The sequence below is a fragment of the Cotesia glomerata genome, linkage group LG7, assembly GCF_020080835.1.
Source record: "Cotesia glomerata isolate CgM1 linkage group LG7, MPM_Cglom_v2.3, whole genome shotgun sequence".
Classification (NCBI taxonomy): Eukaryota; Metazoa; Arthropoda; class Insecta; order Hymenoptera; family Braconidae; genus Cotesia; species Cotesia glomerata.
This window is the reverse complement of record NC_058164.1, coordinates 23,538,002-23,555,686: the sequence shown is the minus strand read 5'-3', so window position 1 is coordinate 23,555,686 and position 17,685 is coordinate 23,538,002. Positions and strand designations below refer to the sequence as shown.

Sequence of the window (17,685 nt, the reverse complement as noted above, 5' to 3'; positions counted from 1 at the left end):
TAAAAAAAAATTTTAACACTATTTTAACTCATTAGTTACGCTTGAACTTCCTTAATATAATTTATTTAGAATAAAAAATGATTTATTAAGCTGTAACAAATAATATTGATAGGTAAAAAATATTTTTTTCTTCCAAATAAATGACTGAAAATTTTGTTACTTAATCAGTTTAGTACTCCGTACTAAATTTTTCTATCAGTGTAACAAATAAATCCTCTTCCTTAAAAAAAAATAACAGGGAGCAAAGATCAATAACACCAAAAAACGATTGCTCCAATAAGCAAACATCAAACATAATAATGACAACAAGTCCTTATTTCTATTAATTAGTCATCGCGGAAGCAAATAAATCCATCAGACATTGCAAGACAATTCGGATAGAATAGAAGCAATTTATAGAGGAGAGATTTCCGTGATTCGGGAATGCTACAAAATGCTTCCTTAATAGCTTTGTCTGGCCACTTAGGAGCAATTAATAGCAGTAGGTACTTAGGGAAGAATAAAATAGAACGTGAGCAGGAGGAAATGAAGGAAGCAGCATGATAAATCCGCTTTTCTACAACCTACAATGTGTGCTTCTGCAATCGCTGGGGCGTCCTCTTAGGTTGATGGCCAGGGTGTAAGTGCCCGCTCCCCTGGCTCTGGTACTGGAGTACCTCCCAAGAAAATGTGGAGGCTAATATAAATACAGGCTTGTCTCGAATCTTACCATCTTCTCTATTTCCATTGTTATGCTAATTGCTAATGCCCCTTCGCTGATTTTTAAAAATTAATAATTTATGATCATTATCATAATCATCCCTCATAAATATTTCCGCTGTCTGGAGTCAATGGTCCTGAAGTCCTGATGAGTCAACAAACATTTCTCGGTAGAAGATCAAATTCTCTGATAAGTGATTTTTAACGTCTGTTCAGCTGGAATGGCGAGATTATATCGAGATTATATCGTAAATAAAGCCAAATAAGCAGAATCGATTATCATTTAGTGCAAAATTTATCTTTATATAAAATAAACAAATTTTCAGCCCAAAATTCGAGCAATTTTGCGTGTTTAGCCTGGCTAGCTTAATAGAAGTTGATCTTCAATAGCAAAAAATTCAAATTTTTTGAAACTTATACTATAGTAAAATTTATCTTATACACGGTGAGAAATTTCCATTATTTTTTATTCTGCATGGATTTTAGATATTACAATGGTGCATATTACTAGTGAACCTTATTGACTCAGAATAAAATTTTACAATGGCCCATAGTAATTTCCGAAACAAATGAAATCAGACATAGTAAATGGTAGAAATTGAAATGTACCATAGTAAAATGAAATATGCAATAATTTAAATTTCCGAATGTACTATAGCAAAAAAAATAAGAAAACGTTTGTAAAAAATAAAAAATTTTAGAGTAAAAAATGTTTTTAGCAATCAAAAAAAATATCAAACCGAACAAGATTTTTTTTGTTTGCAATAATTTTTAAAAATATTTTTTTAAAATATAGTTTTTTTTATTTTTTTTTTTCATTTTTAACAATGAACGTAGGAATTATTTTGGCAGTTAATTTTATTATGAATAATTATAAACACAATATATAACTTTTAAATTATTTTTTATTATTATTAGAAGTGTCGGTTGCAGGTTAACCATCAAATGTTTGTTTTCATTTTAATTTTTCACGGTAAATTATTAAATATTTTATTATTTATGAATCTTACAAATTTTCATTAACTATTCATGTGTTGATGGATTTATAAACTAATATTTATTTAAAACTTAATGTTTATTGCAATTTTCATAACACCATTAACCACTACTGATAGCGTCTGTAGACTCATGTTGACAAAACAAAGCAGCACGAAAAAATGAAAGAGCGCGCGTCGCGACTGACGCGCATACGTTTACTATGGGACATTTGAAAATTTCATAGTCACAATTTTAAATTTAAACCGAGTACACGTGACTAAATGTGAAACTTTTTTATAAATTTTTATTGTCGACTGAGCAACAGAAATTTTACTATGGAACTATAATGAAAAGTTTTAAGCACACTAACAGTTTTTGTTCTGTCAGTTTACGAAAATATTTTATATATGTTTATGTAACAGTTGCATGGTCAAATTTACTATGGTCCCTAGTAAATATTGATTGGTACAATATGATATTCTTAAATTTTTATGGTAATATTTTGAATTGAGTCATTAAGGTTCAGTCTTATTATGTATGCATAGTAAATTTCTACAGAAATTTCTCACCGTGTAGTATAGAAGAATAACTAATTAACAACATTCCTTTGTCAAAAACCTCCATTACTTTTTATGTTTCTCGTAATTATCATTTGACTTAGGGGGCGTCCATAAATTACGTGAGGCATTTTTGAAAATTTTTTGACCCCCCCCCTTCCCCCTTGATAAGATTTCGTAAGATTTTCCCCAACTCCCTCCCCCCTCCCCTAATCTCACGCGAGATTCTTCAAAATTTATGTTTTGGCTGTAAACGTGTTGGATTATTGAGAAAAAAAAGCGCCATTCGGCTACACCCGACATGGATAGGTAGATTTCTTGTTTGAATATTGAAAAAAACACGTTATTAAAAGGCCGTAATGTCCTAAAATTTATTTTCTATTATATTTTTGCAAATAACGACATGAAATTGACTATTACAAATAGATATTTAAAGACATCTACCTAAAAAATCGGATTTTTTACAGATAAAAGTCATTTGATGATAAAAGCTAAAATTTAATTTATTCTTGATTTTTTTTGAATTTTCTTAACTACGAAATAAATTGAAAAAAGTATTAAAAGTCGACGAACAATAGCTTAAATTGAAGATAATTAAACGTATTATGACAAAATTTTATTAAAATTACGACATGGGACCGGGTACCACCGATAGATTTCTAAATAAATCTACCTAAAAAATTAGTGAATCCTATCGATCAATAATCAAATTAAACAATCGAGCGCTACTTTGCTGCTCTGCAGGGTTCAGACGAATACGACAAACACTATTGTGTCAAATTTGGCCATATCTTTTTATAGAAATACTATTTCACGCAATTTTACACTGTTTTCTGCTAGAGAAAAAATTACGTGATATTTGTTAAGATCCCCCCTCCCCCCTAAGTGAGATTTGGTAAGATTTAGCTTGATCCACTCCCCCCCTAGAACACCTCACGTAATTAATGGACGCCCCCTTAGTGCGCCTGGTGGGACATTGAAAAATCCTTCTCTCTTACCAAAGGTATACTTAAAGTCTAATTTCAGTTCGACCACTAAACTTTTAAAAAATATTTCCCTCTCAATACAAAATTTATCCTACAAACATTCAATATTATGAAGAATTAGACTGATTACCTACGTAGAAACAATTAAAAAAATTTGTTTTTATTGTGACTGGTGGGACAGGCATTTGTGACTGGTGGGACAAGTACAAAATTTGTACATCAAGTTGTTTATTAAAAAGACTTTTATATCATTTCAACCTTAGAAACATTATTGTTTATATATTTAACTATAAATTATTTAGGATAATTAAAAAAAACTAATTAAAAAACACGAATAAAAGATTTAGCATGCTGACAACACGATCTTGATAAACTTAAGTGTTAATTAATAACGAACACAAAAAAATTTGTTCTTAAAACTATGATAATAGATATGTTAGTTAATAACAAAGATAAAATGAATTTGTTCTTAAAATTATTAAAACAACATTTGACCCGGATACGTTAGTATACGGCTGAAAAGTTACTAAGAGAGAATAATCGATTTTCTTATTGATTAAAAAGAATTTTCTTTACAAATTAGTAAAACATAGACTTTTAATAATAAATTAGGACTAAATTAGAATGAATTAGAGAAATTTTTAAATTTGACTCATTTTCCCATTTTGCATGGAATGCCCCATATATAAATATATAAAATATATAAAAAATTGATGTGGGTACTTAAATGAAAGGTCTCGATGAGCGTAACATCTGGATGAGCTTATATCTTTAAAAATGTCAATAATTCACAAGATACAAGGTTATTTCTTAATTATGTATCTAGAAATAGAGTATTTTCGAATGCAGCCTAAATACTTATCATAATAAATTGACTATCGGTGAGAATGAAATGAAACCTTTAAAAGGCACAAATTCAAGTCAATATCTTTGCAATGACACTAAATTTCACTAAAAAAACCGATTTTATCATATGACTATCCTGGAAACAAAATTTTTCTTATTCTCTTAATAATATAGATTAAATTTAAGAAAATTTAATTAATCATAATAATTCAATTAAAAAAAATTTAATTAATTATTAATTAAATAGTTTAAAAATTGAATTTTTAATTACGTAAATCCCATTTGAGCAATTTTTTTCGTACCCAAGGATCCATCCAAATTATGATATCAATTGTAATACAGCTGGGTAATTTTTCAATAAGTTATAAATCAGTGTAACTGGATTTAAAAAAACTAGGATAAAAATATGGTGTATTTTGTGTGGAAAAAAACTTTTTTTTTTCGATGACTCGACCAAACCAAAATTAATATATCAAGGCTCTTATAACTTGATAACCAAAATCAAGAATCAGAAATCAGAAAAAAATGTGCTTGTTTATGGAATATTAACTCAATTGTAATGGATTAATCGGGACAATTAGAGCATTGTTTGGCGTAACTCCTCAGGGAGTTTGTTGCGCCATAGAGCAGTCACTCGACAATGTCGACATTGTCAACGCCGCGTGCCGACAAAACAATATTGCCGTGAAGAAACAGGGGATACTGTACATTTACAAGGACACGTGCCGTGTGACACCACTCGAGCACCCCTCGCACATGATACTAGTGAGAATAAGAATATTGTCATATTGCCACGCATTATAACTAAATATACTTTTTGTTTCGGGGTAATTTGATCAGAGCCACCTGAGGGCTTACTCTATTTGATTACTATGGATCAGGCGTGATTTCGTGTCAAAAGAATTTTTTGAGGAATTGATCTGTTCATAGTTGCTAAGCAAGTGACGTGACTAGTAACCTACAAGTCACCTATTTGACATTTTGGATTTCTTGTTTGTTTTATGGTCAAAAGGTATCAATGACACGGAAAGATGTTGAGGGATTTAGTATGGGAAAATTAGTCTTTTTAGGAATTTTTTTTTTACTAATTAAATTAATAATATCAAGGTATTGTATTATATTGTATTATATAAAATTATATTATATAATATAAGAATTGTATTATATTGTATTGTATAAAAAATATCAAGAAAAGAAATTTAATGATCTTTATCCAACCTCTTTTTCTAAGCGGTGCACTGATAGAAGTTCTACACTGAAAAAAAAAATTATGAAAACGGTTGACCCTGAAGGCAATCCTTGCAACTTCCCGCCAATTCTATACCTAAACGCTTGAAATCGCACTTATGACGTTTTTGAGCTCTTCGAACTCATAAATACAATTTGTGTATTATTTTGAGCTCTCTGAGCTCAAAAAAATGGCTTTTGTATGCTTTTGAGCTCTTCGAGCTCAAAAGTTTGATAAAGGACTATTTTTTGAATTTTCAAATCGCAATGACTTTTGAATAAATGAACCGATTTTCACGCGGTTGGTGGCGTTCGACGCAGTTTTTTAAGCTTCATAAAAATTCTTCAAGTTTAAATTGATAGAACGAAAAATTTCGGAGTAATTCTGAAAAAACACTTTTTTCGGTTTTCTTTCGTCAACGATAACTCACGAACGAATCAACCGATTTTGACCGGACTGGCGGCGATCGACGTGGTTTTTTGATGTTGAGAGCTGATTAGTTTTCGAAATTGCTCGGTAAAGCCGTTTAAAAGGTATTCCAAAAAACCCCATTTTTTTGTAGTTTTTTTGCGATTTCTCAAAATCTACCGGTTCGAATCGTTCCAAAAGATATTGAAAATCTAAGTTCAGTCAAGCCCTTTCGAATGGCACCAACCGCGATAAAATCAGTCAAGCCGTTCAATATTTATGAGAGGTTTACATACATCCACACACACACACACACACACACACACACACATATATATATATATATATACATACATACATACATAGTGACACTCTCGCAAGGGTAGTCTACGAAGCTTCCTAGGACCTCAGAACGTCGAGATCTGATGAGAATTCGATTTTTGCAAAACAGAGTAAAACCAATAACTTCTCGATTTTTGAAAATTTTCAATTTTCTTAGCGGAAAGTTAAAAAATATTTTTGCCCTCCGGGCGGAAAGTGGCAACTTTCGTCCCGCTGCGCTAAACAAAGTTGCCGCTTTCCGCCTTCGTCGAGCAAAAAAATAGTATACACTCCACGGGAAGTAAATAAGAAAGCCTCAAATCACATGTTTGTCAACCTCGGCTTCGCCTCGGCCGACAATTACATGTGATCTGAGACATTTCTTACTTTACTTCCCTAGGTGTGTAATATACTATTTTTCTCCCAAATAAATGACTAAAAATTTTGTTACTAATTTAGTTTATTACTCCATACTAAATCTTTCTATCAGTGTACGTTTAGGTGATCATATTCCATTTTTACTTCGTTGAAAATTAATGAAACACACGGAATAAAATAAATAGTAAATGCAACATGATTTAGTCTTGGTAAATAAACATGATGAAATCATTTTGCAGCCACATGGTTTGTCATGTTTCGGCTACATGACAATTATATTGCGGTAGCATGAGAAAAATCATGTAGCAGCAACATGATTTTCATGTAGCCTTGGTAGCACGAAATTAAGCTGCAACAACTAAATATTTATGCTTCAGAAACATTATTTATTATAAAGTAACTAGGTTTTGTCGGATTTATAATATCGCATATGAAAATAAGAGTAAATTATCGAATTATACAATTTGTGACCGATATCTTTGTTTATTCAAATTATATACAATTTTTATTGCCAATAGCTTTGGTTTGTGATAAAAGTAATTAAGTTATTATTAATTGTTATTATTTTCAAATTAAGTGTCCTGTTGCAACATAATTCATGCCTTTTTTTTATCGATAGACAAGGTACAATTGAAGGTAACAGATTAAGGTTCCTTACACAATTAGCGTGACTATTAATTTTTACATTCCACGCATGATAATGACAATCAAATGCTATCGGTGTTATACCATACATGACAAGAAAAACATCGTTCGCTATTGCATCTACAATATTATAACTCCGAAAAAGTCTAGTTGATTGATAATAAATAATTTTTTTGAACCATAAATATTTAGTTGTTGCAGTTTAATTTTATGCTATTAAGGCTACATGATAATCATGTTGCTGCCATATGATTTTTTTCATACTACCGCAACATGATTGTCATGTTGCCGAAACATGACAAATCATGTGGCTGCAACATGATTTCATCATGTTTATTTACCAAGACTGCATCATGTAGCATTTACTATTTATTTTTTTCCGTGCAAGAAATGCTGTTTTGTATTTAATTTAGAAGTCCAAAAAATAAGTTTACAAACCTTTCCACAGGTGTCTCTGTTAACCAGAGCGAGTATACTGAATCCTCAACATTGATGATAAATTACAAGCGATGGGACACAGCAGTGGTATTTAGTCCCCAGTATCCAGTAGCAAGCTCAATCCAGGAATGGCCGGATGCCGCGATAGCTTTTGAAGATGAGGAAGCTGAAGAGCGAACGGGGTGAGGTACTTTAGGTTGAATAATTAAAGCTCTCATTAGAGCGACAAAAGCACCCTGATGGATAGCCGGTCCCCTCAACAGTCGTTCATTTATTCGGTCATTCGTGGGTGTACCACCCTCGTTAAGACGTGCCCCGTTAAAGATCTGCTCCATGCAGCATCAACATCTCAGTAAGCAAACACCGAGGAGCTATTTGACTTTCGATTCAATCCGGACGCCCGTGATCGCAATAAAGGATAGCGGAAAACAAAATGAAATAAAGGAAAAGAAAATGGAATAAAAAAAAGCCCGGGTGGAGTTTAACTTGGAGCTTTTGTTTTATTTCAAATGTTCTTTCATTTCTTAAAAGGTTCTCCGATGATAATTAGCGCAATGCACGACGGCATTAATTATTACTCCTGCTAATTACCTGAGGATAAATCGAGCTAGGGTGGACATATCGCCCGTTTCAGCTACTCCTGTTGTTTAACTGGTGGAGGGGGGAGGACGCTTCGGCTAGAAGGGGCTGCTAGCGCCATCACTAACAAACAGTTACTACCATTACCGTTATTGCGGCAACAAACGGGTCCAACCTCTTCTCTAACAGCGATAAATATACAAGAGTTACGAATTTAATGGACGGAGAATGAGACGGAGAATCACAACTGGTGCTCCTTGCTAAATATATGTCCTTTATTGTTGTTGTTATTTCTATTATTTTGTATTCTATGAGAAAACTTTACGCTGAATAAAATATTCGACCTAAAAGCGACACCGATTCCTCGGAACGTGATGCTTCATTTTTAATACGTTTTTTTTACCTTGCCTTGATGATGTTAATGAGCGAATTTTTCCATTAGGTAATTGCCATTACCGTAATAGTGTGCGAACAATTAAGCAGGACGAAAACTTTATAATTATGGTTTTTTGAAAGATTTACCGTAAAAAAATTATTTCATTTTTTATTAAAATTTTAACGTTAATCATAATGTTATATTAAATAAAAAATTGGCTTAGTTAATTTAATAAAAAGAAAACAAATTGAAAGAAATAATTCTACTAGTAAGTTGATTATAGATAATTTTATTTACATTGTTTTATAAACATCGATTGTTTTATAAACATCGCTTTATTAGCTGTCAAAATATAAAAGAAAGCAAATAAAATCTACAAAACTTTTATATTTTATTTTCTAAAATTTTTATATAAATTATTTGTGCAGTATTATTATTAAATAGTTCATTAAAAATAATCTAGTTAGAAATTATTAAAATTATTTTTATTTATTTGACATTTTTTGGTTAGTTTATGCGCTGATATGTTACATACAGACGATGTTGTGACTGTTATATACAGTTGAAACTCGCTGTATAGGCCGGTCGCACCACGAAAGTACGAAAGAAAGCGAGGTTCTGTGCTGCTGGCCAGAAAATATGCATTGCGCGCATGCGTTAGAGCAGGCCATAAAAGTTGCTCTTCCTGGAGTACAGTGCGTCCCAGAAGAGCGTACTTTCGTCTAGGAGAGCAAAAATAGTATATTACATACCTAGGCCAGTAAAATAAGAAAAGTCTCAGATCACATGTAATTGTTGGCCGAGGCGAAGCCGAGGTTGACAAACATGTGATCTGAGGCTTTCTTATTTACTGGCCAAGGTGTGTATACTATTTTTCTGCTCGACGTAGCCGTAATGTGGCAACTTTGTTTAGCGCAGCGGTCAGAAAGTTGCCACTTTCCGGCCGGAGGGCAGAAAAATGAATTTTTTTGCTCGACGGGCAGAAAGCGTCAACTTTCAGCCCGCTGCGCTAAACAAAGTTGTCGCTTTCTGCTTTCGTCGAGCAAAAAAATAGTATACACTCCACGGGAAGTAAATAAGAAAGCCTTAGATCACGTTTGTTGACCTCGGCTTCGCCTCGGCCAACAATTCCATGTGATCTGAGACCTTTCTTACTTTACTTCCCTAGGTGTGTAATATACTATTCACATATGACTGCTCAAAGTACAGAAAATTTCTCTATTAGCTGAAAAAAATTTAATTATAATTTAACTAAACATAATTAACTTAAGCAGCAATTTTGATTTCAAAACTTTCCATAAAGCAAATAAGAAGGTTAAAAAATAAAGAGTTAAAAATTCCACATTCCAAGCCATTAAAACCACTTTTTTATGTGAACATATCAATCTTTCAAAATATAAGGCCTCAGGCAAGATAGCAAATGATATTATTAGTGTCTTAATTTATTTTACTGATAATTCTGATTTGTTTTTGACAAAGTTCGTTGCTAAGAATTAGATGCTTTTCATTATCTTTTGAAGCATAGAGACTCATTACAAGTTTCAAACGATTCTTTTATTGTATGATATCATTTTAGTTGTTGATAGTTCTATTTTATACTTTACGATTTCATCGTGCTGCTACGTATTGAGTAGAATAAAATATATAGTTAATTGCGCCGAAGCGAAAACAGTAGACTGAACCAGTGGTTAATCATGGCGGTTTTCATCATCCGATTGGTTATTGTGCTTGTTACTGCAGAGCTTGGACTAGGTTTGGACCAGGATCATAAATATTGCTCATCAATTGGCCAACAAGTAAGCATTAATGTAATCTGTTGATGTGAACAAAATAACAAATCACCATTTTTGCAGTGCCATTCCACGGCTGACTGCTGTTCTGGTAGCTGTTCTATGATTGAAGGATCACTTCACTCCTCCTGTGTCTCAGAACATCAAATTGTAAAACGAAGCAGTGGACTGTCCAATCCCACATCGACGAATAGTAGTTGTAAATCTTATGGACAAAGGGTGAGTTAAAATTGTAACAAGAATAGTTTGGTACCTATTGATGAAATCCGCAAAGGATAAAAAATTAATAATATCAAAACATTTTTTTTCAGTGTTTGCAAAGACGTGAATGTTGCTCAAACACATGCGAAGGTATCTGCGTCCATGCCGTTAAAGAGCTTGCCGACTATTTGCTATTGATGCGAAGTGTTAATCCGGGATATTGTCTTCCAAATAACGTATTTGTAAGTAACATCTTTCATTTTTAGCATCATAGAATCAAGAGTTTTTATTTTTGCAGTGTAATATCAACAGTAACTGCTGTTCTTGGAGGTGTCTTAGACCCCAAGGTAAACTTCGCTTAACTTGCGTACCTCACCCTGAAGATCTACCTTACCAGGACTAATTATGACTTCTGTTATCATCCATAATTTATAAATAATAATGAAAATTATCAGGAACTTGGACCATAAAAATAACTCAGTATTAAAATTTTAAATGTTGCAACGTTTCGTTGTATTTCACAACTTCATCAGGTAAACTGTACAAAAGAAAACACATTGTAATAATAATATGACAAAGATAACAAAAAGATAAATTAAAACATTAAAAATCTTACATTTGAGGTTAACACTGTTGTATCTCAAAATAAACTCCGAAAAATTTTTTTTCATAATTTAACAATATATACATAAAGTCAAACAAGTGGTAACCATAATATTAAGAAACTTAGTCAATCTCTATTCCATTTAAGCAAATTAGTCAACAATAATCAGTTATAAAATTACAATAATTACATACAAGACAGACAGCAACAGACTGAGGGTAAATAACTGTAATGGTAAAAACAGTTATACTTCTCAAATCTACTATGCCGACTCCCAATTTTGAACTGATTATGATTTAAAAAAATATTAATTAATACAAAACTATTTGTCATATAAATAAATACAAATTGTCTTAAAGTAATCCCTATAAAAAAATTCTTGATATTTAATATTTTTAAAATCACATTTCAAAGAAAAAAATAAAAAAATGTTTTCCAAAGAAAAAAATTTTTTTAAAGAAACCCTTATGGAAAACCCCTTTAGAAAAGTGAAATTTAACAAAAAACATTAGATCACAAAACAATTATTGCATCAATCTTTTAGCCACTGATATGATATCACTATATGATGAACTTAATCCCTGAGTATCAGACCTAAAATTGACACAATCAAACACTTTGATGAAAAACATCTCACTGATGTTACGTTTTAGAAAATGAAATTCATAGTCTAAAATCTGAGCAGCGTCAAACTGAAAGTCATGCCCACTCTCAAAATGATGATCCGCCAATGCCGTCATATTACTCTTGTTAATGTTGACAGGCCTGCAATCGTTGATGTGTTGATTAATCCGCTTCCTAAGTTTCTGTTTCGTTTGTCCTATATATGATTTGCCACAAGTGCAAGGGATCCGATACACCAAGCAAGATCTTACCAGGACTATGAATCGTTCAAATCCACAATAAGGAGTGGTGGTTGCCAAGCAGATGGGCAAATCGTACGTAAAAATACATATCACATTTTTTCCTTTAATCAAAAACAGTAAAAGTAATAATAATGATTAACTATGATTTTCTAAGTGTATGCTGAATAAAGATTGCTGCTCTAAGAACTGTATTAAAGTCATGTTCCCAATGTCGGTGAACACATATTGTGCTCCAGTTGAAGTTGAGGAAACACCGTCAAACAATAGCTGTCAAAACTGAAAATTGTCCAATTTTTTTCATTGTTCTTGAAGAAACTTTTTATGTTATCCCGTCATTGTAATTTTGATGTCTTCTTTGGAAATAAACATTTTATGTACATTGATAAATGTTATCTTATTCGAAATAAATATAAATTTTTAATAATTCATTTGGTCTATGCCGATTCAAAACATATCTTCAGTATTTTGTTTAATTTGTTTTCGATAGTCTCTAGATCAAAATTCGACTTCTTTCGTCACACCGTCAGACTGTTTTTGATTGCATCTAGGCCAATGTTAGTCTACTTTTACCATTCAGACATTAAGCGTCAAAATATTTTCAAATATTTAAATGTGAAGCGGGAAAGAAGAGGAGTTAGAGCACTAAGTGTGCGGGGATATATTTATAATGGAAAGCGTTATAAACAATAAAAGTATGTTTTATTTAGGTTAATAAATTAATCTTTATTAAAGTAACAAATATATTTTAAATTACAATCCTTGATAGCTATTTAAACATCAAAAATAATTATTCATATTTTTACTATCAATTATGGCAGTTGAAAAAAAAAAAAAATTAATCTCTCAGCGCAATAGAGTGTACAATATTCTTGGTTAGTCCGTCTTTAGCCAACACAAACAAACTGGATGGTTTTCCCACGCGAGAACATGCTACATATAGTTGTCCGTGAGAAAAGCACGGTGTTTCCAAATCTAAGCCACATACAGACAATGTTTGTCCTTGTGACTTATTGATCGTCATAGCGAATGCCAATCTAATTGGGAATTGAGTGCATTTGAATTCAATTGGTACATCTGTGGGAATCATAGGGATTCGTGGCAGCAACACATTCTCGCCTTGAAACTTGCCATTCAAGATGATGGCTTCAATAACGTTTTTCATTAATTTTTTAATGACTAATCGTGTGCCATTACATAGCTGTGGTGGGTTCAAGTTACGAAGCAGAATAATCGGAGATCCAACCTTTAATTGTAAATGATGTGGTGGCATGCCTGGCAAATCCAATGAATTTAAAAACTCAATTGGATAATTCACAATCTGGTTGGTATCGCAAACTGCATCGATAGATTTGTATGACACCAAGTCCCCAGGCAACAGCTGTTGTATTTTTAAATTTAACCCATTGACGTCCACATTTTTAGCTGCCAAGATCGCTCTTTCTGCCAGCCACTTATGATTTTCATATTGTGTGTGTACGTCGGGAAATATGTGATCGATAAGAGTATTTTGCAAGTCGATGATTGTGCAGAAGTTCGTCTGTAATTTTATGCATCCAGTATTTTCATGTACAGCAACTTTCTCATCGCCAATATCTAACAGTTGTTTAGAGAATGCTTCGGCGGATGGATCCTGAAGCATTTGAACGCGCATGTTCACCGTAAGTTGTACTTTTTCAACATTACGCCATAGTCGCGATGATTTTAAGCAAGCGTTAATTTCATCAGCCCACGTTGAACGTGGAATAACAGGAAGTGTTTGTCTGAAATCACCTGAAAGGAGTAACAAAGTGCCGCCAAATAGTTTATCGTTGTTTTTTATATCCTTTAATGTCCTATCCAATGCCTCAAGCGAATGTTTGTGTGCCATAGTGCATTCATCCCAGATAATAATTTTACATTGTTTCATCACTGTGGCCATAGACGATTGTTTTTTTATGTTGCACACTGCATCTGGATTATTTTGAATGTTCAACGGCAGCTTAAATGCTGAATGAGCTGTTCTGCTTCCATCTAATAAAGTAGCTGCAATGCCAGAAGATGCAACGGCCAATGCGATGCCATTTTTTGATCGTATTTCAGCAAGAAGTAGCGAAATAAGGAATGTTTTGCCAGTTCCACCTGGTGCATCTAAAAAAAAGAATCCTCCTTGTCCTGCCGAAACTGCCAGCATGATGCGGTCGTAGATAATTTTTTGTTCATCATTTAGTAGTGGAACATTGCGACTAACGATGCTTGCCATTTCTACAGTATCGTACTGTAGTTCACGATTGATATCTGTGTTGAGTAAATCAGATGCACTTCGATTCGGTGAGCTCATACCGAAATGACTGATTGGTAAATTCGCAATAGCAATGCAAAGATCCTCGATAGCAATCAATGCTTCATTGTACATTGCATCACTGAATAATATTGCTAGATCGTTGCACCTTGTACGATGTCGATACAATATATCATCAGTCATTGAATCTTTGTGATTATCCCACAACATTTGTGCTCGGGTCGGGAAACATGTAGTCAATACTATATAGCAAATAGTAGACGAATTTGTTTTCCTGTGCAGTTTAATGCTGCTTCAGCAAGCATACTGTCCCAATGGTTGTCTTCTTCTAGCAAGCCTAGAGCAAGGCATGCATCTTTATACGTAGGATACTGTTGTCCATCTACCTTCCGTATATCTTGAAATGACAATGGTCCGGTGACATTAACTAACAATAGTCGCAGATAAAAGCACTCAGTTTGCCTTGGATTGACTGTATATACACGACCCAAATTATTTGATTTGAATAAACCGAAGCACGGATCAACTGGTATCCCTTTCTTACGGGGCATCCATTGTTTTGACTGAGTCCATGTAAAATACCATGGAACTTCAGAATAGTGCAGTGTTTGTGCGAAGGCACCAAAAGCATCCGCACGATTGCACAGTTCAAAAAATTCGGTGAGCGTAGTTTTTGGTGGATTTATAGCACGATCAAGCGCTGTATCGTTGGTGAAATATACGCGCTGGCCGTTTTCAAGATGGACAGCTAAATGGATAACTGCTGGATCCCGTTCATGAATTGGGAAACCGAAAATGCGCCAGACAGCTTCATTGGAACTGATATACCTGCCAATTTGGTAAATCGTAATTTCATCATTTTCATTCACTGGAGGAGAATGAACATTAGTATTTTCAACCCTAAATGCAGCCATATCACTTCCTTTATGCATATACTTGCAAATATACATGATACTCTTCACCGAACTGCATAACTCAACATTAGTATGAGCATCGAATGTTTTGCTCAGCAAAGGTGAATATGGTACTACCCAACGATTATCAATGTCGATGTCTGCCTTGTTGATAGTTTTAACGAAAGATTGTCCGCCATTTTCGGTACTTCTTCGACGATATATTGGATATCCGTCAACATGTGTGACCGTATCGTTAGTAAAATCTTTAGGAAAACGCTTTGTACATTTTCCGTCCACCATGCAAGGTGATGAAGGATTCAGATTTCCGCACGGACCATGAATCATGTTTGTAGTAACAATATCAAATAGTAATTGATCAGTAGACGGATCTGGAATCTCTGCAGAAATCAAACTATCGATGTCATCAGCACGTATTTTGTCGACCAACCAAATTAAAATGTGAGCATGAGGTAATCCACGCTTTTGCCACTCAACTGAATACATCCAACAACGTGTGGGTCCAAATACATGCAATTTGGTAATAAAGTTGATTAAAGACTTTAATTTTTGTTTAAACACACGTGCTGTAATGTCATGACGATGTATTGCATGTTGTCCTGGTAATATCAACGATGTTATTTCCGGCCATTTTGGATTACATGTAAAAGTAATAAAAAGACACGGTCGTCCATATTCACGCACGAAAGTCATAGCATCCTGTATGTATTCTTGCATGTGACGTGGACTACCTATGTACGATGATGGTAAGATAACAGAGTTACCAATTTCGGCAGTGTCAGCGTTATTCGCAATAGCATCTCGCAAGTGAATATATTCTTCCGCACGCAGTTTCTGTTGATTATATCGCAAGTATCTTAGTCGTCCACTCTCTATCTTCACATACATGTCGACCATAAATTGTTGGCAAAGCTCACGACATCGTAAAATGATGTTGTCTCGGCTGCGTCTAATCATCAAACGATATGAATAAAAATCCTTCGAGCTAACGTTTTTATTTGTTTCAGCTCCTGTAATAATATATATTTAAATTAATTGAAGATTTATTCTTTAATAATAAATTAATTATGTTGTTAATAATGAAAGAATTACCTGTTACGGGATCTCGTTGTTTAATGTTTACATAATATCCATCTTGTCCCTTCCAGAAAATTAGTGGATATTGGAGAGCGTCATATGAACGATGGGTATCACTGATGAACTGAAGATCATTATTTCTTCTTCGAATCACGATTTGTCGCGTAGCTGTACGGTCACCAACCATGATTCCAGCAACGTCTTCAACAACAGGTGCGTTGAATCTAAGTACATTCTCTCCAGCTGGTGTTCTATCAGGATTGATGACAATAGCGTGATTGTCACTTTGTAGCTTGTGCATGTGTGCTTTGAAAAATTTTAATAATTCATTGTACTCATTTAACAGAGCGTCTAGCTCACTGACGATACGCCTGGCAAAAGGTGAATTAAGATTATGGAAGTCGCAACGTGCATCCACTCGATTGGCGAGTGCACGTTCGGAGTCCTCGCCACCCACAAAGTATATTTGTAAAAATTTATGAGATTCGTTTGGCATTGGCAGCAATGAGCCCACTTTGTGATAAACTTGGCCTTTGATTTTAAATGTGGAATTAAATTGTTGACCGTTTGCTGCAACATAGCTAACTATTTCTGTTGCTCCAAACGATGTCATTTGGAAACATGAATTGAATGTGCGAATTGACTTCAGGAATAAGCTAGAATCTGGATCAGTACCAATAAGTAAACCGTGCAATGGCTCAGGTAGTGTTTCAATTTCGGTTAGTTGTACTTTTCCTGATGAGCAACACATCCCGAGTGGCTCATTTTTAAATTTAAGTGCATGACAATGCAGGCATTCCTTCTCCAAAGTACCAATAACCACTTTGGAATGAGCATAATATTCAACATCAGGCTCGTACTGGAATGCTAGTCGAAGAAATGAATTTGACGTAAATGCTCGATGAACTTGTTGGCGTTGTTGGTCAATTCCTCTATGTCTGTCGACTATGAGTCTGCGAGTTTGTCTTCGTTCTAGTTGTCTTTGTTGATTTCGTTCATCTCGTGCCTCTTGTGATCGTTGTTCACGTAACTGCGACACTCTCGCACGCAAATTTGCATTGTCTTCTTGAATTTGTTCGTTTGATCTTCGTGCTCTTAAATCTCGCATGGCTCTGGAACTGCTCGTTCGACAACTCAAATTGGCCCCTTTGCGCTTTTTTGGCATTGCTGACTGTACGTAGAACATATAAATAAATTAAGTTAAAAAACTGAAACGGGTAAAAAAATTTTTTTATTTTTGATAAGCTTTATCAACTGTTAATAAATGATTTTTTAACATCATAGGATTTAATAAATATTTATGAACAGTCAAATTTATTAAGTACAATTTACAAATTGTTAATAAGTATTTATTAATGGTTAATGAATATTTGTTAACTGTCAACAAATATTTAGTTAATATAAAAAGCAATATTAGCAATTTCTTTAGACACATTTTATAACTCTATAGCTGAAATACATGATAATAATTCAATTCACAAAATAAATTAACGTTTTTAATATATAAATGACATAT

General features: G+C 33.5%; 2 protein-coding genes across 2 annotated transcripts; both read right to left on the bottom strand.

Moving 5' to 3' along the window:
• Nucleotides 1-12,735: 12,735 nt before the first annotated feature.
• On the bottom strand, nt 12,736-14,388 carry LOC123269774 (ATP-dependent DNA helicase pif1-like). Its single transcript, XM_044735608.1, has one exon. It carries the CDS (start codon nt 14,386-14,388, stop codon nt 12,736-12,738), a length of 1,653 nt encoding a protein of 550 aa, XP_044591543.1.
• A 32-nt stretch (nt 14,389-14,420) lies between these two features.
• Nucleotides 14,421-17,334, bottom strand: LOC123269772. The gene is made up of 2 exons (XM_044735607.1): nt 16,185-17,334; nt 14,421-16,102 (listed from the first exon to the last, which is right to left on the bottom strand). The coding sequence occupies exons 1-2, from the start codon at nt 17,332-17,334 to the stop codon at nt 14,421-14,423; spliced, it is 2,832 nt and encodes a 943-aa protein (XP_044591542.1).
• Between the last annotated feature and the right edge of the window lie 351 nt (nt 17,335-17,685).

Coding starts and splice junctions, on each gene's coding strand:
- LOC123269772 (XM_044735607.1), bottom strand. CDS start 17,334: ATGCCAAAAAAGCGCAAAGGGGCCAATTTGAGTTGTCGAACGAGCAGT. Junction 16,103..16,184: donor ACAACGAGATCCCGTAACAG/GTAATTCTTTCA, acceptor ATATTATTACAG/GAGCTGAAACAAATAAAAAC.
- LOC123269774 (XM_044735608.1), bottom strand. CDS start 14,388: ATGTTGTGGGATAATCACAAAGATTCAATGACTGATGATATATTGTAT.